The following is a 24,274-nucleotide window of genomic DNA, read 5'->3' as shown; positions in this document are numbered from 1 at the left end:
ATCTCCCCAGTTCACAGTTCTACCAACCCTCTTCCAGAAAGTTTTCCTTGACTCCACAGTCCACAAAAGGATCCTTTGCTGCTTGCAGCTACATTCCTTTATAGGAATCTGCCTTCCTGCATTTTGCAACCACGTACATTGTGTGTGATATCCTGTCTTCTGTCAGATTGGAAGTTCCATATGGACACGTACCATGGGTGTTGTACATATCAGAATCCAGTTGATAGGGTTTTAGCCCTTATTTGATTGCTAAATGGGTCAGTAGTGACCTTTCTCCTCTCAGCTCTTGTCTGAGGCTCCACAGTTAATCACCCGTGCTGCACAGCTTCCTCTGTTCTGTGTAGTTCAGCGTGCACAAACCATGGCACACACCTTCCATCTTGTTTAAGACAGGGTCTCTTTGGTGTTTGCTGCTGCAGATACCGGGTGGGCCCAGAAGATTATGGGGAGTCTCCTGTCTCTACCTCCTGTCTCACCACAGGCACGCTGAGTACAGATGTTGCTGCTGCATCTGGCTTTTCTGTGGGTGCTCGGGATCCAAACTCAGGTCCTCATGCAGCAGATACTTCCCCCACTGAGGCATCTCCCACTCTCTGTAGTTCTTGTTGGAACCTAGGGGAGGGAAGGAGCCAACATTTCTGTTTGTTGCCTGTTGTGCAGGGTGTACCCGGTGTTGCTCCTCGCCGTGCTGTGAGAGCAGTCTTGTAAATCTCAGTGCATCAGTCACGCTGGCATTGCCGAGAACAAATACCTGACGGGAAGCAATTCAAGGAAGGAAGAGACTTTTTTCAGGTTTACAATTGAGGAGATACGTTCCACTGTAGCAGGGAAGTCTCAGTAGGGGAACAGGAAGCCAACATCACATTTTAGTTAAGAAACAGAAAGCAAACAGGAAGTGGGATCAGGCTATGAAACACCAAGCTCCACCCCCAGTGACCCACTTCCTTCAGCATGGCTCTACCTCCTAAAGGTTCCATAGCCTCCCCAGATAGCACCCCAACTAGGTACCAAGTATTCAAGTACACCAGCCTACATCACCACAGTACTCAAACCACAATATTCAGCCAATACCACCTACCTTATAATGCCACAAGAATTAAGAGAATGTTGAAACAGGCTGTCCCAGTGTTTTGGACTCGTTATTCAGTACCTGCCCTTCTTCATTCTGAGTACTAGGAATGTGGTAGTTTGGATTTATGTCCCCCAATAGACTCAGGAGTTTTATTAAAACTTGGAGGTCCAGCCACCTGGTGTGAAGACATGTCACTGTGATTGGGTCCTGGGGTTCAGCCCTCAGGGGATACTGAGATTGGATCTGAATTACAGCCCAAGGTGTGCAGAGTGAGCTCTGGGGATCCTGCTACTGCAGGTTTGTGCTCTTGCTTGTTTGTGGTGCTGGCAGTGGTCTTTCTCTCTATGGGGATCTGTGAAAGGGGGCTGGCTGGCATCTTGCGCCATTATGGAACTTCCCCTGGATTTATAAGCTGAAATAGATCTGTTCCTCTTAAAAACTGTCTGCTTCGGAAGTTCATCCCAGCAGTGTGGAGCTGACTATGACGGGGGGGTTTGTCTTCATCTGTTCATAGGGGTTGTGCTAGTGACTTTCTGGTGCTCTCTTCTTGGTGCAAATAACCAGAGAAGTTTCCATTTCGATTGGCTGCTGGGACCAATGGTTGAGGAAATAACAGTAATTTCCTTGAGCTGCAGGTGAGGTCACTTGTTCCTACAGTGGCCCCGACATAAAAAATATCAGGGGCTGGGGCTGGAGAGATGGTTCAGCAATTAAGGTGTTTGCTTGCAGAGCAACTCAAAACAACCTAATTCAGTTCCCCAGTACCTACATAAAGCTAGATGTACAAAGTGGTGCATGCATCTGGAGTTCAGTTGCAGCGGCTAGAGGCCCTGGTGTACCCATTCTGTCAGTGACTTGTTCTCTCTGTCTTTCTCTGCTTGCAAATAAATGAAAATATTCTAAAAGGAAAAGGAAGAATGGGGCTGGGATATGCTTCAATGTGTAAAGTACTTGTCACACAAGTGAGAGGACCTGAGTTCATATCCCCAGAACCCACAGAAACAGCTGGACACATTAGGGGGTGTCTGTAATCCCAGCATGCCTAGGGCAAAGAGGGCGGTGGAGACGAGAGAATCCCTCAGAAGCCTGATGAGCACAGCAGTGAACAGTGAGAGACCCTTCCTCAAACTACAGTGGAAGGTGAGGCTAACATCTGACATTGTTCTCTGCCATACACACGCTGGCACATGTGTGCCCTTACTGACATGAATACACACACACACCGCACAGGATATTGAAGAAGTAACTTCCTGTGCTGGAGAGGCAGAGAGGACAGATGCTGTCAGTGAAGTAAGGCTCAAAAGCTCAGCTCCATAGCACTGTCCCACCCCCCACCCCCAGATCCCAGCATCCCTGCTTGTCCAGTTGCTTATCTTTCCCACAGGGTAACGTATGCTAATGAGTTCTCATCACCTGCTCAGTTCAGCCATGCTGGTTTGAGCTTACAAGATGTGCTGTTTCTGGCCTGGAGAGATGGCTTAGCAGTTAAGGCACTTGCCTACAAAGCCAAGGGACCCAGGTTTGATTCCCCAGTATCCACATAAAGCCAGATGCACAAGGTAGCACATGTGTCTGGAGTTAACTTGCAGTGGTTAGGGGCTGTGGCAAACCCATTCTCTGTCTGCCTCTTTCTTTCCCTCCCTCTTCCTCTCTCTCCCCTCCCCATAAATAAATAATTTTTTAAGAAAACTAATCACTTCAAAAAAAAAGATGTGTTTCTGAGGGGCCCTTCACTGCAATCAGATTTTGGCTTGTCACCTCACATATCTTAACTTCCTTTTTCAGTGGCTGGTGAAACGAGCTATAGAAACAAAGGAAGAGATGGGCGATTATATCCGCTCCTATTCTATATCCCAATTCCAGAAAACCTACAGTCTCCCAGAGGCAAGTACTGTGTTCTTCTCTGAGAACTGAGAACGTGAGTGCATACGTAGAGTCTCCTAGGCAGCATGGAGGAAGCACAGGCTTCCCTATGCCCCACTCCCACTTAGCGTCTCACACGGAAACAGAAGCTTCTTGTTTATCAAAACTGCTCTTTCAATGGCTACTGAGTGGGAAACCTTTTAATTTTTTTTTAAATTATTTATTTATTTATTTGAGAGCGACAGACACAGAGAGAAAGATAGATAGAGGGAGAGAGAGAGAATGGGCGCGCCAGGGCTTCCAGCCTCTGCAAACGAACTCCAGACGCGTGCGCCCCCTTGTGCATCTGGCTAACGTGGGACCTGGGGAACCGAGCCTCGAACCGGGGTCCTTAGGCTTCACAGGCAAGCGCTTAACCGCTAAGCCATTTCTCCAGCCCACCTTTTAATTTTTTATCATTTTATTCTGAACTTGGGTCCTTGACATAGAACAGAATTTTAAATTAATCAAATTACAGAATATTTTTGGCATGTGTGTGCAGGTACATGTGTGTTGATGTGTTTGGGAAGGCCCGAAGTTGGCATCAAGTGTCTCCTTCTGTTGTTGTACTCCGCACTTAGTGAGACACGGTCTTTCCCTCAACCCAGCCAATTTAGCTGTTCCTGCCTCCCAAGGGCTGTAATTACTGGCATGTACCAATTTACCCAACATTTACGTGGGCACTGCATGGGTACTGGGCATCTGAACTCAGGTGCTCACGGTTGTGTAGCAAGCACTTTACTGACTGAGCTATCCACCCCCACCCCAGCCCCACAAGATCTTATTTTGTATAAAAAGTTTTCAAAAGACTGCTTGCATAGGAATTCCTATAGTCACTGTCAATGATAATTACAAGAGTAGTGAAGCAAGCACTGTCACAAATTACATTCCAGTCCCCACTCGTCAGCTCGTTCTGTTCTTTAATCCTCATGACTTCGCCCTTAAAGAGGTGGGGCATCACTGTTCTGAGGATGGAGGAGCTGAGGTTTAGAGGTTAGATAACTTACCTGAAATTTCAGTGGAATGGACCACAGTCCCAGTCCTTCCCAGTCCACTCTGTAGCCTCCTTTTCTCTTACTGGCTGTAGGCTTGTCATTCTGCAGAAATCTTAGTCTTTCCCAGTGGAGAATATAGTCCAGTCTGTTATAAAACTGATTTTTTCATGTCAAGTTGTAATGAGAAGTTGTTTTGTATTTTTATCATTTATTTTATTTGTTAACAATTTTTATACATGTATATAAGATACTTTGGTCATATTCACCTGAGAAGTCATTTTACATGTCAGGTTTATGAGTCCAGCTAAGCTCTTCTTGTGTTGGTCTTGTAGGATGATGAATTCATGAAGAGAAAAGACAAGGCCATCAAGACAATTGTTGACCTCACAGTAAGTTCCCTTGTCTGTGTCCTCTTTCCCAGCACTGGTCAGTATGTCTACATCACACACCATCTGCTGGGGTTGCCCTGGAGCTGGCTCTCTGTTTCTCCCTCTCTCTCTCTCTCTCTCTCTCTCTCTCTCTCTCTGTGTGTGTGTGTGTGTGTGTGTGTGGCTGGCCCATCCTCCCTCACACTCAGCACCTAGGATCCACCATCTATGGAGTGTTAGTGGTATAGTGGCAAGCATAGCTGCCTTCCAGGATCTGCCACAATTCATACCCAGTGTTCTCAGCTCCAGTGTTACGTGGGTAAGATCAGAATATAATCTCCTACCCTGTCACCTCAGTGGTAGAAGGAACTTTGAACAGCTCAAAAAGCAGGTATTGAACTTACTGCTCAACTATGTCCCTTTGCTGGCTTTAGAAAAGCAGAGTAGCTGTTGAGCTTTGTGTGGGAAATGACTTTGTGCATCTTGTTAACTACAGTGTTCACGAGTCCCTTCTCCAGCTTGGAGTGGGAGTAGAGAACCTTGTTCTTTTTCAAAACTGTCTGAACCAGAACCAGAGCCAGAGGACCCTGCAAGCCTTCAGACATGAGCCAGTGAAAAGAGCAACTCAGTGCCTGCTATGTGATCTCTGCCTTCCAGAAGTAATATAAAGTCACCTGCCACAAACATCAGATGTGTTTTTAATGAAGATAACATAGTCACATTGTGTGATTACAGATTGAGGTTGTTTGGCCTGTGTGGCTATGGAATCTTTTCAGAAAAGTAGCTGAAGTGGTTGTTTTTGTTTGTTTGTTTGTTTGCTTTTGTTTTTCGAGGTAGGGTCTTGCAGTAGCTCAGGCTGACCTGAAATTCACTATGTAGTCTCAGGGTGGCCTCGAACTCATGGCAGTCCTCCTACCTGGGCCTCCCGAGTGCTGAGCATGTGCCACAATGCCTGGTTGAACTGGCTTATTTTAAGACTAAATCTGTGGTCTCCAAAAGCAGTTACTCTAAAAAGAACAATAATCATTTGATGATGAAATAATTGCATGAAACAAAGTCTGTCTGTGTGACTTGATCATTGTAACTTATAGCATTTGATCAATTCCATTTTGAAATGGGAAGTGGTAGAAAGTCTTTAGGATAACAGTACTCAATGCTAGATACTATCTTCAGATTTGGTGGCAGCATTAAAGAAGAAGAAAGGGCCAGGTATGGTGGTGCACGCCTTTAATCCCAGCACTAGGGAGGCAGAGGTAGGAGGATCACCGTGAGTTTGAGGTCACCCTGAGACTCCATAGTGAATTCAGGTCAGCCTGACCTAGAGTAAGACCCTACCTTGAAAAACAAAACAAAAAAAAAAAAAAAAATGAAGAAGAAGAAAGGATGTGATATCAAAGTAGTTTTCTTTCCTGGTTATGCAATTGTTGTTCAGTTTAGAGCATACTAAAAGGTGTGGAGGAGGGGGCTATGTGTGGTGTGTGCAAATATGTACACCCATGCTTACACATAGACCAGAGGGAAACATCAGGTGTCCTCCATCGCTGTTCTGCCATTTTTTCCCGAGATGGAGTCCTTTTGCTAAACCATGGATTTACTATTTTTTTGGTGGGCTGGCCAGGGAACGAGCCCCAGAGATCCTTCCATCTCCATGCCGTCCGCGCTGGGGCTACAGCCACGTGGAGCTGTAGCCAGCTTTTTACGTATGTGCTGGGATCACACTCAGACCTTCGTGCCTATCTATCTCTTACCTGCTGAGCTATCTCCTCAGCCTCCTAAAAGTTTCCTTAAAGGTTGAAAGATGTGAGGGAAAAAAGTCGACCCTGAGCTCATAACACAGCAAAATAGCCACTTTTGAAATGCCTACACATACACACACATACTCTCTCTCCCTGTCTCGCTCCAGTTTTCCATTCCTATGAGGAAATATCTGAGAACGACGTGAGAGGTTTGTGTTGGCTCACACTGGCAGAGGTCTTAGTCTGTGCTCTGCTGCCCCCATGGCTTTATGCCTCTGGCAAGTCAGCCTTGTGACGGCGGAGCGTGTGGTGCGTTTATGCTGCTCGCCTCCCAGTAGAGGGAAAGCAAAGAAAGGAAGGAGCAGGGGATAAAAGGTACCCTCCATATGACAGCCCCAGTGTCCAAGTCCTCCTGTGAGGCTTCACCTCCTAAATTCCCATCACTTCCCATAACCCGTTTAATTATGAATCAACAATGGATTCATTGAAACCCTTGTGATCCAGTCACCTCCCAGGGGAACCACACCATCAACACATGAGCTTTGGGGGTCATTTTAGATATAGAACATAGTATTCTTCCATGGTTTTCATTTGCATTTTTAAACTAAATTAGAGTCATAATTTAAATATAATTTGATGTTATTTTCTTGCCGATGCCTAACAACAAAGATTCCCCTTCAAAACTTACCACAAATTACAAGTTAGTTGTATACACAGTTACTTTCCCCTTTTATAAGTGATACTGCATTTTTGGAAAGACATGAAAACTAGTCGATAGCATTACTTCTTAGGTAGAGAACTGGGAGGTTGGTGACCAAAGATAAAAGAATTTTTCTTTTCTGTATAAAAACTCTAGTATTGGCATTTTTTTACAAGTCTGTATTTAACTTGTTAAAATACTAAGTCCAAGCTTTAAAAAAAAAAAAAAACTTGAAACTTGAGTGCTTAATTGAATATCTCCAACTATAAATCTCAACTTGAGTCCTGGGTAAAGTAAGAAATTATTATTAGCTAGATAATCTAGAATTTTATTTCATTTTGGAGACAGTCACATGTAGCCCACAATGGCCTTGAACTTGCTATGTAGTTGAGGATGATTTCTCTTTTTTTTTTTTTAGTATTTTTATTATTTAATTTAATTTACTTATTTGCAAGCAGGGAGGGTTAGAAAGAAGAGAGACAGATAGAGAGAGAATGAGCAAACCAGGGCCTCCAGCCACTGCAGATGAACTCCAGACTCATGTGCCCGTTGTACATCTGGCTTATGTGGGTCTTGGGGAATTGAACCTGGGTCCTTTGGCTTTGCAGGCAAACATCTTAACCGCTAAGCCATCTCTCCAGCCTAAGGATGATTTCTTAAGTCTCTAGATACAAACACAGCTGTGCCTGAATATCAGAATACAGGGAAACAGAAAACTGTGTGCTTTCCACAGCCCTCTACCCTATCCTTCTGTGTTTGCATTCTGTCCTGCTCCCTGTTCTGCAATGTTCCCAGTCTAGGAGGGAATGACGTAGGTGTCCGGCTTAGGGCTGAGCACTCAACAGTCATTCTCAGCACTTGGACCTCGTGTAAGTCTCTGCATTTCCTGTCATCCATGGTTCATGCAGCTTCTCTGACCCAGGCTGACAGCAGCACTAATCCATGGGCAGAAGCATAAATATTTAGAGGGCACCTTGACTGGGGCATCGTGTCAAGTTAGCGAAACATTTATTTCCTTTTTAATTTGTTTGTGTGATGATGTTTGCATGGGGCGGGGCATGCCAGTGCAAGGGTAAAGGTCAAAGGACAACCTTGGGGTGTTTGAGACAGGGTCTCATGTTGTTTTGTGTTGCTGGGAAAGCCAAGCTGGCTGCCCCCTGCAATTTTGGGATTCTCCTAAATTCCTGCTGGGATTACAGACACATGTGCCACTTTTGAGCCTAACTTTATATAGGTGCTAGGTATCCAGACTCTTCTCTGGAGGCGTGGAGAGTAAGTACCTTTAACCACTGAGCCATCTCCCCAGCCCTGTTTACGTGTTGTCCTCAGTAGGCTGGCAGCTCATTCTCAGCAGGACAGGAACAAATGCGCATGGACTGGCTAGAGGCTTCCTTGGGTTCAGCTTGTCTCCTGCACGCTTTCTCGGGTCAGAGCAGCCGCTTAGGTTCCTTCCCCTCCTTTGCCGTCAGCTTCTATCCCTCTCTCCTGCCGTACATACAGGTAAACTTCCTAAGCTAGCTGCAGTGATGGCCTAAGTTTACAGGAGACGCACGGCTGAGGCACACTTTCAGGCTTATTCTTTTAAGCCAATGTGAACAACATGTTGCTCACTGTGTGTTTGTTGTTGTTCTTAAGGAAGCTTCCCTCCCTGCCTAGAGAGAGGGCACCAGGCACGCCAGGTGTGGCTCTTTTCAAGGTGTTTTATTTCCTGCCTGGTTCCCACTTTCTCCTTTTCTAAGGGCTCCTCCTTATTCCTTGCCTGCTCTGCAATGATGAATCTAGAATCCTAAATTTAAATTGTGAATAGAAATGAAGGAATGAAATACAGTCTGCCACACAGGAGCCTTGCTTCCAAGCCCAGCCTTTCAGAAAGCATGTTTGTTGAGCTGAACGTTTACCTGCTGGGATTTGTGGCTTCCATGCAAAAAGAATTTAAGGATTGGCCAGAAGCAGAGTTGGTGTTTAATAAGAAATATTTTAATGTAGATTTGAGCAAGAGGGTTAAGCAAAAAATAGAGGTGCCCAGAAAGAAAGATACCCAGTAGCATGGGTGTGGGTTGCTATGAGTCATACTAATAGTCACATACAGGATTTTGGCAGGGTGGAAATTACTATCTTCAAAGGATTGCCAAGCAATCTAAATGAGATCACCTGGTGGCTCCTGAGGGGCACAAGACAGGATTACAATTGACAAGATCTCAAGGGGAAAGGTAGGAGATAGTTACTATAAATAAAGTTAACAGTCTTGTTTGAGACTACAAGAAAATGGGGAAAGAAATGAGGCCCTACCCTGCCTGATTTGTTGCTATTTTAACAGAATGTATTCACATACGGAAGAATATTATTATGCTAGCAACCTTTCCAGCAAATGTTAATTGCACTGGAGTTCTTCCTACTCAGCTGGTGCTTGCTCCGGACTCCCTGTGAGGGGCTCCTTTCCCTTCTCATGTCCTCATCATTTTCTCTATCTTTCCTTCCTGCTTCATTTTTGCTTTATATATCAAGAACTGAAGCTCAGGAAGGCTACTGAATTCCGTGAGCAGCTGCAGAGCTAGGAAGAGGTGGACAGGTCTTTGTTACACACTGACCCCCACCCAGGGCCGTGCTTCGCCCTCTCCCCCGCTCTCCGCTTTCTCATACCTCCCTGCCACACCATGCTAACTTCCCTTGGACTGTGTGAGGTGTTACTCAGCTGGGTTCCAGCACTGGCCGAACTCTTTCTCATGCCCTTCATTCTCTCAGGGGGCATTCTTCCATTCAGACCGGAAAGTGGAAGCCACGTGGCGCCTGTTACCTTCTTATTTATGTCTTTGCAGCAGGGTCTCATGTGGATTAGACTGGTGTGGAATTAGATTTGATTAGATTGAACCCAGCGCTTCCTGCGTGCTTGGCAAGCACTCTACCAACTCTGTCACATCCCCACTCATTTGCTGTCTTCTTTTGTCATCTGTCAATAGGAAAACTATGTGCCTCCACTGGCAAGCTTTTACTTACTCTGGCTTAGACTAACCTCCATTTCAAAAGTCAGTGCCCAACATTCATGTTCTTGCCTTTAACTGTCCTTAGAAAACTGTTCCAGCCTTTTCTGTTAGCCCTTGGTTAGGTAGCCCATATAATTTTTGATGCATTTTTTTTATTTTATAAAGGTTTCTTTAAAAATAATGATAAAAGCTGGGTATGATGACATAAGCCTTTAATCCCAGCACTGGGAGGCAGAGGTGAGGATCAATGTGAGTTCAGTGCCATCCTGAGGCTACATAGTGAATTCCAGGTCAGCCTGAGCTAAAGTGAAACCCTACCTCGAAAAAATAAAATAATCAACCCATTCTGCCTCTCGTTCAAGTTCCAAAAAGAAGTCGTGTATTAAAATCACATCTAAAATAGCGCAGTGCATGAAGCATACTTTCTCAGAAGTTGATGCTTGTTTGATCAGATGCTACCTCTGCTGATAGAGGAGCATGCCTTTATTGTGTTTCAGAACAATAGGTCTGTGTTTATTTGTGGTACTAAAAGTAAACACGTTTTAAGCCATAATGTCGCCCATACAGATGCTCTGTTTATTATTTATAGCCATTGACTTCATTTAAAACCATATCAACAGAACCTTTGTTTTCTCTTTTTTTTTTTTTTTTTTTTTTGGTTTTTTGAGGTAGGGTCTCACTCTAGCCCAAGCTGACCTGGAATTCACTATGGAATCTCAGGGTGGCCTTGAACTCATGGCGATCCTCCTACCTCCGCCTCCCGAGTGCTGGGATTAAAGGCGTGCGCCACCACACCCGGCTTTTTGTTTTCTCATTTCAGTTTTTGTTCTCATTTCTGAGTAGATCCTGCCATTGGCTAGAGCAGGACTATCTAGGCTTGCCTGGATGCTGGGCATGTGGGCAAGGCTGGTACAGTGGCTGACTTGTATTCCTTTGGGAGTAGTTGACCTGGCCGTTGGCTCTGTCTTAACAATTCTTAACAGAAGTTTAATTACAAAGCCACCAACTGGAAATTTCCTTTCAATCCCCTGTGCTGAAGGAGCCTTAGAATCCGTGTCTTTGTTACCCACTTTATGCCAGTTTTGCACCACCACACTTGAAGCAAAGGAGTGTGGAGAACTGCTGGAGAGAGGTGTTTTCCTTTCCCTTTTCTCACCCAGAATTTGGAGCCAAAAATTGTCCATCTTTACTGACTCAGTTGCCTGATGCGATGGGGAGAAAAAGTCTGTTTTCAGTGTTTATTTGAAATAAAAACTGAATTACAAATATCATATTTAAGTGATTAATGAATTGAAAAGCTGCATTGGTTAATGAAAGGCTAGCAGCAGTTGTGTAAATTTGAGCGAGTATATACCTTGAGACATTTAACACAAAACAACTGCAGATAACTTTCTTATGAATAACTAAAGCATGCTTATTTCTGCAAAATTAAAATTACTTTCCTGTTTATTTGAAAAAAACGTAGTGCTTAAAATGCTTTCAGAGTTATTTCTGAAATAACGAAAAGTGGTCACCTGAGACCATTTTGTTTTAAACCCTTCTGGTTTAAAAGTTAAACATTTCTCTTAATAGCCCTCTTCAGTGACAATACAATCTAAGTATATTCAGGGAAATCAACAATTGTACTTTGGCTCTTTGGGAAGGGGTATTGATTTCTTTTTCTTGTTTTTTTTTTTTTTTTTTTTTTTTTAGTTAATTTTTTTGCCCCTCAGTATTTCTCACTACAATTCAAGAATTAAAGCATTTTAAGGTGGTTAGTAGACAGACTGTTGCAGTCAGGTTTGCATTGCTGATAGAAATCACCCAACCAAGTGCAGCTTCTGGGAAAAAGAGGTTTATTTTGGCTTATAGGCTCAAGGGGGAAGCTCCACAATGGCAGGGGAAAACAATGGCATGAGCAGATGATGGACATCACCTCCTGGCCAACATAAGGTGGACAATAGCAACAGGAGAGTGTGCCAAACACTGGCATGGGGAAACTGGCTATAACACCCACAAAAATTTGAGCTCTACTTGCATGGCAAGTGCCTTATCCCCTGAGCCATCTCTCCAGCTCCACTGAGCCATCTCTCCAGCTCCTCATCTCGCTTTTATCCTTCAAAGTAGAGTGCACACAAGATTTTACCCAAACATCCTCCAACAATACACTCCCTCCAGGAGGCATTAAGTCCCAAATTTCCATCAGCTAGGGACCTAGCATTCAGAACACCTAAGTTTATGGGGGACACCTCAATCAAATCACCACACAGACCAAACATTTTTTAAAGTATTTTTCTCTTAACTGATCTGAAGATGAAAGCAAGATATCTATGTAGAAATATTTTGATAATACTTTCACAAGCTTTCTCATATTTTCCATGTCCTAATTTTCCTTGCTGCATTTACTGTAGGTTGCACAAGAACTCTTGCTCTCTTGTAACTGTGCCTTGGGCTTGTTGGAAGTCTGCTTTTTGAGCTGCCACATGAACTTCTAGATGCTACATGTTAAACTGGTTTACTCTTGTGCTCTGTGTGTTGGAAACTGGCTGTCCTAAGCAAACTCAAGGTTGTAAATTTAGCTATTAGGAGTTTACAGTTTAGAATTGAGATATTTGATTTGATTTGGTTTAATTGAGCCACACTACATTTTGTAAGGAAATGATAACTGTAGACCAATGTAAAAATAAAATCTGTGGGCTAGAGAGATGGCTTAGCGGTTAAGCGCTTACCTGTGAAGCCTAAGGACCCCGGTTCTAGGCTCGGTTCCCCAGGTCCCACGTTAGCCAGATGCACAAGGGGGCGCATGCGTCTGGAGTTCGTTTGCAGAGGCTGGAAGCCCTGGCGTGCCCATTCTCTCTCTCTCCCTCTATCTGTCTTTCTCTCTGTGTCTGTCGCTCTCAAATAAATAAATAAAAAATTTTTAAAAATTTTTAAAAAATTCATTTAAAAAAATAAATAAATAAATAAAAAATAAAATCTGTGAGTCAAGTATCAAGTGATGTTTATTAGAAATAGATGACATTTTAAGCTCAAAAATAAAATAATAATAAAATATAAAAAATAAAATAAAATGATGTAGTAATGATAATGAGATCTCAGGAAATGATACCACCAGCCAGGCATAACTACGGATCTCCCAATTTGGAAATACCGAGCTCTGTCCAGCACTGTAGGGAGTTGGAGATGGGGAAGGCCTGATGACGGGTCCCCTCTCTGCCTTGCTGCCTGTACATTTTATTCAATAGTCCATGAGGAGATGTCCCCGGGCCCAACAAGTAACCTCCACAGCATTTGGGTGGCTGCAGGTGATTCACTGTGTGAAGCATGGCTTTAATGAGCCCCTTCACCCCCAGCCATTACTAGGACATCCTCATGGTTAATTTTCTTTCTTTTATCTCTGATCATTCACTAGGATAGACCTCATAAAATAGGGCCAAAGGTCATGTCTAGGGCTTTTACTCTTTGACACATCTTGCCTTATGAACCTGATTCTCTGAGCTCTGTAGCTTTCTTTTTCCTGAAGGTTTTTTTAGTGCTCTGTCTTAAGAAATGAATGGGTTTGGTCTCTCCTTTGCACCACCTACTTTCACACACACCCATCATACACGGCATACTTCTTTTCTGAGTAGCCCGCCCTCCATGTGCAAGTATCTGTCCAGAGCTGTAGTGTGTGCACTTGTGTAGTGTGTGTGTCATGTGAGTACAGGTGCAGGTATGGCGGTCAGGGGTAACTTTCCACTTCACATGGGCAGGGTCTTTCATCCAACACTCCATATGCCAGGCTTGCTGGTTCATGACCTTCCAGGAAGAAGTCCAGTCCCCACCTCCTTTCTCACAGTAGTATGTGAGCTTGGAGTTACAGAGCCATGCACCCAGATCTGTCCAGTTTGTTTGTGGCTTCTGAGCATCTGAGCTCTACTTGCATGGCAAGTGCCTTATCCACTGAGCCATCTCTCCAGCTCCTCATCTCACTTTTAACCTTCAAGGTAGAGCGCACACAAGATTTTACCCAAAGCAAATAGACACTCACACACATGGGCTAGGGAGACATCTCAGCCAGTAAAGGTGATCACTTGCAAATTCTGTTAGCGTAGGATCAGTTCCTCAGCCATCCATGTAAAGCTGAACAGACTATATCATTTACAGCAGCAAGAAATCCTGGCACATGGCAAGCCCATGCATACACATTCAACTAGTTTTTAAAACATATGCACACACATATGCAGATAGATGCATGTATGTGTGTTAGGTTTTTTTTTGTGTGTGTGTATATGTGTGTATATACATATACATACATACATATGTTAGCAATGCTTAGAAGTTGGTATGAGAATAAATAGAAAAAAGGCTTTTTAGAGCTGCTATCATCTCAGAAGGAACTGTTTTATTGTGTTAATTGGACCACTTAAGAGACCATTTAAAATGTCATTTGAAACTCCTATTTCTCCTCAGTCTCCCATGGAAAATGCTCTGAGAAAGGCCTCTTCACCCACATGTAAAATGTAGATGTGGCCACTAACATGAAGCAATGTAGTACATGCTGTTAATAATAATATATGTCGTATGTATGTTAAGCAGGTAAGTAGATGGTAGGTGGTGATACATAGATCTTTCTCTCTGTCCGGCACTGTTAAGTGTACTGATTAATTGGTCCTTGCAGCTTTTCTTATGCCAGTTTGCACATGCAAAACTCCCAAAGGTTAAAATAACTGCCCCCCCCCATCACAGGTAGTTGTTAACAAGGCTCATTCAGTAATACTGAGCCCTTTACTGCTATCTACCTGTACTCTAGCTCAGCAAGAGCAGTCTGATCACAAGGTGGCGACAGCTTGTACCAGCTTTATTTGGACACTGCTTCAGGATGGTTCAGGCTGTGGGAGGTCTCTCCTTGAGACTCCCAGGGTCTTTAGGCTTAGGAACTGCTGTCCAGTAGGGGAGGGGCCAAGGAAATGGTCTGGGGATCAGGGAGGAGGTTCAGAGATCTCTAAAGGGTAGCCCTGGCAGAGGTGTTGAGAGTCCCAGGCCTGTCCTGAGCAAATGCTAACTTTGAAAAGTGTGGTTGTTGAGGGAAAAGCCAAGTGGACACTCTCTAAATGACAAACACACACACACACACACACACACACACACACACACACACGCACGCGTGCGCGTTAATTTGGGCTATGTTAGGGCAATTAGATGTGGGAAAGTTTGAGTTTGGTGTCCTAGCCAGCTGTTGGGCTGAGAGGGCATGGTTATTATGGGGAAACAGAATAGGGTCCAAGGCACAGCAGCTTTCCGTGGCACACGCCTTCTCACTGGGTTTTGTTGTCATTGTTTGTTTAGTGTTAGTCTGGTTTGTTGGGTTTCGTTTTTGTCTCGAGACGCAGTCTTGCTGTGTAGCCCCGGCCTGTCTTCCAAGTGCTGGGATTGCAGGCTTGCACCACCACATCCAGCTTAGTTATGCCATCTGCTCCAGACTGAGGGATCCTGAGGTGAGCCTGGACTGGATCTGAGAGTGGAAGGTTGAGTCACAGAGCAGAGCTTTCTCTCATAAAGGAAAACAGACGTGGGATGAGGTTGGGGTTGCCTCTGTTGTTTCCAGCATATTTGCTAGCTTACCAAAGGACTTCAGTGGTTTGGCCATGTGGAAAATAGAAGAGAAGTATTTATTCACTTGGAGCTTCCCTTGTGTGATCTTTCAGGACATGGCCCTTGACCTTGGATACTCACATGGAGCCCTCGTAGCAGGAGTTGGGTTTATTCAAGGCCCCTGGCCTGAGGTGTGTCTTAACTGCTAGAGTTGGGTTGAGCTGGGAAAAGGAGAGCAGTTAAGGTCAATGAGGGCAGCTTCCTGTCCAGCTGGGTGAGGTGTGGCCTCCTAGAGCCTTTATGCATAGGATGCTAGATCAGTAGTGGGTGCTTTGTGTCTGCTGTGTGTTTCAATAAAGTCATTATCTACCATGATGATGGGGCCAGCTTTCAGAGACTTGCTGTGGACACCGCCTTGGTGCTGTGCTCACCTACTTCAGGGTGGGCTCAGAGGCATCACCCTGACCAGTGAGTGCGTTTGTAAGTAGCCTGTGAGTAGATTGGTGCTAAGCTCACAGTGGAGGAATGCTGGGCTGTACCCAGGGCCTCCTCAACTTCCTAATGCTGTTGCTGTGTCCTTTATCATCTGCCAGTACAAAACACCTGGATGAGGAAGGATCCGAGTGAGATGGAAAACGTTTAACAGATTGCCTCCTGGGGCCTAGGTCTGGTGTCATTTTATCGGTATCATTTATTGCCTTGTTAACCATGGGCAAGTTATTTAAACTCTGCAAGTTTTATCTATAGACATAAAAGGACTAGACCAAAAGTATTTCTAGACTAAGTAAACAGCCTGAATATTAATGACAAAATAAAAGGATGTTCCTTGTTTTGAGGTTTTGTTTGTTTCTTGCCTACTTGCCTGTTTTTACAATTCCTGATATCAGCAGTAAAATAAAAAATCTGAGACCTGAAGGAAAGGATTAACAAAATGACATAAAAATTGAAAATTGATAAATGTTTGCCTGAAAATGTTTGCTGCACCATTAAAGACAAAGGATTAGATCCTGTTGTGGTGTGGTTCATGCCTGTGGTCTCAGCACTCAGGAGACTGAGGCAGGAGGATTGCCTTGAATCAAGGCCAACATGAGCTACAGGGTGAGACTCTGTCTCCAAAATTCAAAGAATAACAGAAAGACAAAAGCCTAACCCTCAATTATGCAGTATGCATACAGATCAGAAGGAAAATGACAAATCAGCTGACAGCCAGAGAACTGTTTGAGTGGGATAAATAGCAAATAGGGGTTCAGGGCAAGGTGGTTTCCCTACCTCAGTAATAGCTTGGAGAAAGCAAATCAAGACAGTGAAATACTTGCTGCCCATGGGTTGGAAGGACAGTAAAAGCCCTCAAATAATTATGTGCTTAAGCTTTCTTCAGTGAACACAAGTCTGAACAATTTAAAAATTAAGAGCAAGGTTGGAAACACAGCACAGTCAGTCAGGTACTGGCGTAATGTTCATGAATCCCTGGGTTTGTGTCCCAGCACTGTGGAAATGGCTGTGGTGCAGGCCCCTGGAGTCCTAGCATTGAGGAGGTGGAGGCAGTAGGTTGGAGGGCAGCCTGGGCTATGTGACATTCCGTCTCAAAAGAACATCCTTTCTCTTGGTTTTTTGTATTAGTGAGCTTTTGTCTGCGACAATGAACCTTTTCTTTTTCTTAGCAGATGAGGTGCATCGTTAGCAAGCTACCCCTCCTAACTAGAGTCAGCCTCAGCTTTCTTCATAAGCCTTGTCTCTGTTTTTAGTTGTCCCTGGTGACAGCTGCTTCAGTGCCCCAGTCCCACTGCCGGGCTTGGTTGTGGGCTGTGGTAGTGACATGTCACCCTGAGCAGTGCAGGAGCACCCCTTACGCCCCCAACTTGCCTTTCTCCACGCAGGATGTTTACAAGCCCCGCCGGAAGTACAAACGGCAGCAGGGAGCAGAGGAGCTGCTGGACGAGGAGTCTCGCGTCCATGCTACGCTTTTGGAATACGGCAGGTACTGACGCTCCCAAGCCACGTCTGTCTTACTAAACCTCCTGAAAGGAGAGCTAATTTAAATCGCCTCATTCATAGTGACAGTGCTGGCTTCTACCTGAGTGAGGTTACTACTCTCAGCACTGAGATTTCTGGGGTCAGCGACTTCTCTGGGTAGCCTTTGCAGATCCCCTGAAGAGGTGAGAGGACAGGGGCCGTGGAGTGCTGTGGAACTCCGTTGTCTGTTGCACTCATGAACGCACAGCAGCAGTATAAGCTGCACATGGACAGGCTGTGCCTGTACAAGACCTGCTCGAGAGTGAGCCCAGCAGCGTTCTGCCAGAGACAGAGGCGGGCTCGGGGGGCCCCGCTCCTGAGGAGCTCATGGCAGGTCATGGTCGCTGGGGCAAGGGAGTCATTCTGTTTCATGGTTCAGCCGCTGGTAAGTGGTGAGAAGTTGCAGGGGTTTGGCAGGAGAGGGAGGGAAATTAGAGAGGGAATTTGGGTTGATATATATGCTCAGTACCCTATAGACATGTATGAAATTATAAAAACTAAATAAATAAAAAGAGGAAAGAAACAAATGTGGGTGTCACAAGAGAGGGAATTTGGGGAAGGTGTGTATGCTCATTACACTATGTATGTGTATAAAACCGTAAAAGCTAAATAAAAAGGAAAAAAAAAAAACAGGAAAGAAATGTGGTGTCACAGTACACTGGCGCTTCCCTCCTGGCAGAGTTGGCAGGTTGGGAGCATGTGCGGAGCCGGGGCCAGGCTCCCCTTCTGGCCTCTCTCCTGTTGAAATCTTTGGGCAAATAGAAGAAATGGCAGCACTTTCAGCAATCTGATACAGCGTCCTAACAATAACAGTTTTGGTTTTCTGTGAAGATTATCCTGGACAGGAAAATGAAAACTTTAGAAATAAGTTTTGTTACTCCTTAAAATTAGTTTGACCTTAAGAAACAGTTTTCATTTTATATCCTCTTCAGTTTGTACTGCAATACAAACACATGGTTCTCTTTACTGACTGCTCTGGTCAACACTGGGTATTAACCTTCCTTTATATCCTGCATTCCCTAGGGGAACAGATGCCTTGATGTGAGTATGTCTTCTGCGTGTGTGGGGAATGCTTGCTTGGGCCACTCTGCCGCCTTTGCCAGCCCTTGTTGGGTAGCTGAAACTAACTGACTGCACCATATCTGAGTGAATGTCTCCTCACAGCTCCTTTCTTTAGTGTCCTGGAGTGGACCAGACCAATAGAGGGAACCAGGCTTAATCATTCTAGCTTTCCAAGGAAAGGTTTTGTTTGTTGTTATTATTTTTCTGAAGTAGTGGTATGAGATCAAGTCTCTTCTTTCCAAGTCTAAACTATTCTGATTCAAAAGAAGCTCAGTTGTTTCAGTGTTAGGCTGACTGTGGTGGCTGACCTTACAACTCATGAGACCGGTATGATTTGGGTATTTCGTGAGTCAGGACCATGCAGAGCTGGGAATGGGAAGCTCTGGCGACCCTGTGTTGTCAGGCTCCCCAGGTTGAGAACAGAGTTCTCTGACCTGACGGGAGTTGTAATGACAGGAGGGCTTCATCAGTCACGGGGAGCGCTGAGAACTAGGCTCAGCCAGGGGTGGTTCCCAAGCCACAGCAGAGCGGGCCCGAGGCTGCTGCCACTCTCTCCTCCATGGTGCAGGTGGCTGGCAGCCCTGGCGGTTAGGAAGCTGGTGCTACAGCAGCAGGCAAGAGCCTCACATCCCTTCTGCCCAGATGTGGACACTATTGTGACAGCTGCTGGGTCCTTTGTGGCTTCCCTCCCTCAGTTCACGGTTCCACACCCGTCGCTCCTGGAAATGCATCTGACCCTTCTGCCCTTACCAGGACTCAGAATACTGGACCCCAGGGAGGGTGTAAGCTCATGCAATCACTAGTATTCATGCGAAACTCAGCCCTCACAAGTGACCATAGCCCCGAAACACAGAGTCAGGTTGCCTCAAATACCATGTTGCAAGGTGGAAATGACTTCCCAGAGTTTTTACAGTGACAAAACTAAAGAAAGGCAGTAATCAAGGAACTTTGCAAATGCACAAGTGAAAACATCAGGTAGGCAGGTGATAGCAAATGTGGGAGGGTGTCTCTGCTGTGGGCTTCAGATGCTGTCGATATGTTTAGCCTTTGGGGTGGTGGAAGCTAGTTGTCAGCTATGTTAGTGCATTCCACAAGGTTTTACCTGGGCACAGAGATGTGCACTGAGCAGCTATTAAGGGGACTAGAGAGACCCATGATAATTTGGCTCTGGATCTGCAACTTTCCAACTCTCCAGAGTCAGGAAGTTTAGATCAGTCATTCAGCCTTGGAGAATCTTTAACATATCTGAGCCTTTCTTTTCCTGAGAACTTCATAATGTTGAGTAAGCCAGATCATGAAGTCAGCCAGAAGGTCTTTATAGAACTTGCATGGAGACCCTAAGTTTACTTTGGGTTAAATGTGCTGTACTTTGGTCTTGTAGATAGTGCCTGAAGGAGGGACCCACTGCCCAGCACTATTTTTGGTCTCCCGTTCTTTGGTGACCAGTTGCAAGGCTAGGCATCTTAACTTCTGCATGCTCTCATGTAGGTAGTATGCTAGTCATACAACAAGTTTATAAATACTAACTAAACAGCATGTTGACATCGAAGGATGCGGAGAGGCAACCAGGTGGGAGAAGGGCCTGTATAGATGCAGAGAGTGGACAGGTCAGGGCAGTGTGTGTGTGTGTGTGTGTGTGTGTGTGTTGGAAACTTTGGAGACAAAGCAGCTGTAGAGCAGAACAGGCAGATGAGAGAACTGCTCACTGTGTACAAAGCTTTGTTCAGACCACAGACAGAACAACAGCACATAAGGTGAGCTGCTGTGGTGAGACGGAGCAGTGGTTAGGCAGGGCCGGGCAGGCTGCAGAGGAGTCCTGTTTACTCCTGGTTAGCCCCTGCCACTTGGGTAGGAATGGGCAGGAAGAGTGGGAAGGGAATGAGGCTGCAGACTCCAGACCTGTGAAGACAGTCACTGACCCCCCACTCATGAGGCCTCATCTGGGCAGGGCCAGAACCGAGTCCTTAAGTTGTTTCATCTTAAATGGTTGCGTGTAGTCTTAACTTCTTACAAACTGAAGTATGTGAGCTTGATCTTTCGTGTTGTTTGTGTGTTTATTTGCAAGCAGAGTGAGAAGGAGGGGAACAGGCACAGCAGGACCTTTTGCCACGACAGAAAACTCCAAACACATGTGCAGCTTTGTGCATCTGGCTTCGATATTCTGTGTTATGCCTTTGTTTTCAGCTGGATAGTTTTGTATTTGGTAGCTTTTTTAAAATCAAAGACTAATTACAGCAAGAAAATAAACTAATTTAAGCTGAAATGTGCTTGTGTGTCTTCTAAATTTGTAGTTATATGAAGTGAATACACACTATTAACATTCTGTTTGGGTTGTGTTTAAAAATACAAAGTGAGCAGGACTTGAAGCTAAAGGCTTATGAGAAGTCATGTTCAGCTTGAACTAATACACTCACATTTGTTTTCACAGATGTTCTGAAGGCTTTGGGCTTACATTATATGCCTCAGAAACACAGGTTTAATTCAGAGCGACAAGTACACTTAAGGAAATACTCAGCACATGGAAGCATTCTCTTTCTCAGTATTAGTATAGCAGATACCATGTGTATCAATTACTTCCTTGTTGCTGGAACAAAGGACCTGACCAGAAGCAAGTTAAGGAAGGGAAGGCTTACTATAGTGTGAGGTTATTGCCCTTCGTGGCAGCAGGAGCATGAAGCAGAGGTCGTCACATTGCAACCACAGCCAGGAAGCGGAGAGCAGTGGAAGCTGGTGCCCAGCGCTCTCACTCTTGTACTCAGTCAGGACCCCCGGCACATGGAATAGTGCTGTCCACAGTTAAAGTGGGTCTTCCTACTTCTGTTAATCTAACCAAGATAATCCCTCCCAGGCATTCCAAGGTGTGTTTCCATGGTGATTCAAAATCCTGTCATATGGACAACTAGAGATTAGCTGTCACAACATGAATGGTCCTATTCACAATGTGGCAGAATATGTTTCTGCATAAGGCACTTAAGACGTTTTCTCCAGGCACAAAGACTTTGGAGTATTTCAGATAAGAATCCAGCTCGGGACTGGGGAGATACAACAGTGGTAAAATGTTCGCCTTTCAAGCATGAGGACCTGAGTTCTAAATGTCAGGCATGTGGCACTGGGCTTGTCATTCAGCACAGAGGAAACAGACAGGAGGATCCTTGGGCTCCCTGGCAAGCGAGTCTAGCCTAATTGGTGAGCTTTAGACCAATAAGAGGTATTTATGGAAGGAGATGGACAGTGTTGCTAAGCATAATATCTGGCCCCACATGTACCTGTGAACACGTGTGCAACTGCACATGTGCAGATGTGTACATACACTTGCATGTATTAGTAAACAAACAGCCAAAATGTGTTTGATGGAATTTGTTGTAATTTTTTAATCCTAATGGAACTTTTTCACTGCCTACAGGAGATATGGATTTGGTCGCCAGAGCAAATCAGAGAAGGTAAGCATAGCATAGACTATGGGAAGGAATACTTGTGAGGTAGAAGTGCACCCCCCTGCCCCTTTCTCTGCCTGATGCTGATAAGTGGCCAGCAGCTCTCAGAGACACAGGAGTGCTGAGAAGGCAGGGCTGCCGCTGACCAGGAACCAGGTCCTGAGCAGGCCGGGGCACCAGGCGTATGCCAGCTGCCTTTGGCCCCTGCATCTCCATCTGGCCATTTTCAACCTGCTGCCTTCGCAGGCCAGGAGCGCAAAATATCCCAGAGTTTGGAGGGAAAGGGTGATAGAAATTACAGCCCGGGGTCAGTCAAGTTGGATGTAAGAGTGTATGAAGCAAGTCCCTCCCAGGTGTTCTAGAGCACACCAGAGAACAGGGGGCTTACCAGAGGTCCACACCCACCGTGCATCACGGCCTTGCCTACAGGAGAGCAGGTGAATCAGGATGGGGTTTTCCGCCTCACGGAGGTACCTCGGGGGTTTAATGATAATGCATGTATTTAATGATCCCTAACTGTCAGCCCCAAGACAGACACATTTTATAGCACCAACCCTTGCCGGGTTCCAGGCCCTTTCTTAAGATGTTGCAGGGGCCTGGAGAGATGTCTCAGTGGGTAAGACACTTGCTACTCAAGGAGCAAGCACTCACAACCCCAGAACCCGTGCAAAGCTGAGTGTATACTACCAGGATTTGTAATCCTAGCATGCCTATGGCAAGATAGGAGGCCGAGACAGAATGCTGAAGCGCATGGGCCAGCTAGACTGATGAACACAGTGGTGAACCAGAGAGGTACTGCCTCAAAACAAGGTGGAAGGAGAGAACTGGCATTCAGGTCGTCCTCTGACCTCCACATGCGCACCCTGCATGTGCGAGCTTGCATGCATGCACACCCAAGCCTCTGCAGGTGTGCTTTCACACCTGAAACAATCCAATGAGCAGGATACTTCCTCTTTCCATCAGAAAGCTGATGCTCACACAGCCCTAAAATATTGTACTAAGAATCTGAACTGAAGTCTGTCTCTGATGTCAGAACCTGTGCTGGAAACCAGTACGCCTTGTAGATAATGAACTGCCCTTGGAAAGCGGTGGTCAGCCTCTTGTGAATAAGCTTGAAGGCTGTTAGTAACCTCCTGTCTCACTCTGCACCAAACCTCAAATTTGCCTGGCTACACATATTCCCCTGATGCTCTTCTGCCTGCCCTCCCCTCTGCTCCCTAGCATTCCTCTGTATCCTGGGCGGATTGTTTTCTGACAGGTTCCAGTAAAGTTTGGTCTCAAGATGACTGGCTGGTCTCAAATCCTAGCTCCTCCCCTCCATTGTGAGTTTGGGTGATGCACTCATTGTACCTTAGTTCCAGCATCTGTAAGGCGAGCCTGCCTCTGGACACTGGACATTACCCTGCAAAGGATCCAGAGCAATTTAACATGCAGGAAACATTGAGTGGCGTCAGCTACTATTAGTAACAGTCATCGGGTCAGTTCACTGATGGTTAGTCAGGTCATGTATCTTTTGTTTTAGTTTTTGAGTAATTTTCCTTTTACATATTAGTATTTTCATTCAGCCAAATAATAAATTCTGGACTTGAGTCATATCATATGTCATCTGATCGTATAATGAGAGTTTGCTCTTAGCTTGGTAGGCAACTTGAGTCTAGAAAGAACCCTGTGGGTATGACTGTGTTATGAAATAGAGGCAGTTGGTTAGAACTGGAGAAATCATGAGATGCTCATGAAATCATACTCTCATTGGGCTTGTCTTTTGTTATTCTGTCACATGGCACATAACATTATGTATGGGGGTCTTATCTCCTGTACATGTCCAAACAGAATCACAGGGTGTTGCATCCACAGTGGTAGACTTACTGAAGTAAAGCATCTTAGACTTGGTATGGCCAAGAACGTCTGAGGTAAACTCTCACTTTCAGCCCTGGAATGCCCCCTTCCCCCACCCACACACATACATGTCAGAGATGGGGCAAGCCTAAGGGACCCAGCTGACAAGTGCTGTGTAGAGATAGAAAGGGAAGGAAGACCAGGAGCTCAAGTCTTGTGACCATGTAAGAGAGAGCAGTCAATTCAGGTTGTTTTGGTGGGGCATGACACTGAGAGCTGAGGCTGAGGCATGAGAGCTGAGGCCGAGCCATGATGCACTGAGAGCTGAGGCTGAGGTTAGGGCATGACACTGCAAGCTGAGTTAAGGTATGCAGCTTGATCAGAATAGGAGACCATTTACATATTTGTCCTTTAGACCAGTAGCTTTCAGGTTTTGATCACCTTTAGCAATAAAAATATCTGTTTAAATATTTCATCTTTATTTATTTATTTGTTTGTTTATTTATTTAGTTAGTTATTTTTGGTTTTTCGAGGTAGGGTCTCGCTCTAGCCCAGGCTGACCTGGAATTCACTATGGTTTCTCAGGGTCGCCTCGAACTCACAGCGATCCTACTGCCTCTGC

General features: G+C 45.1%; 1 protein-coding gene across 3 annotated transcripts in view; it reads left to right on the top strand.

Moving 5' to 3' along the window:
• Positions 1-24,274, top strand: part of Ccdc93 (coiled-coil domain containing 93) — an 85,918-nt gene that overhangs the window by 16,153 nt on the left and 45,491 nt on the right. For all 3 annotated transcript variants that reach the window (XM_045149329.1, XM_045149327.1, XM_004659731.2), the window contains exons 5-8: positions 2,858-2,956; positions 4,302-4,358; positions 17,185-17,285; positions 21,786-21,822. In XM_045149329.1, the coding sequence (XP_045005264.1) occupies positions 2,858-2,956; positions 4,302-4,358; positions 17,185-17,285; positions 21,786-21,822 (294 nt within the window). The remainder of the gene's footprint in view (positions 1-2,857; positions 2,957-4,301; positions 4,359-17,184; positions 17,286-21,785; positions 21,823-24,274) is intronic.

Source organism: Jaculus jaculus, chromosome 5 (assembly GCF_020740685.1).
Source record: "Jaculus jaculus isolate mJacJac1 chromosome 5, mJacJac1.mat.Y.cur, whole genome shotgun sequence".
NCBI classification, from domain to species: Eukaryota; Metazoa; Chordata; class Mammalia; order Rodentia; family Dipodidae; genus Jaculus; species Jaculus jaculus.
The sequence above is the reverse complement of the archived record's forward strand: the minus strand, read 5'-3'. Positions and strand labels throughout refer to the sequence as shown.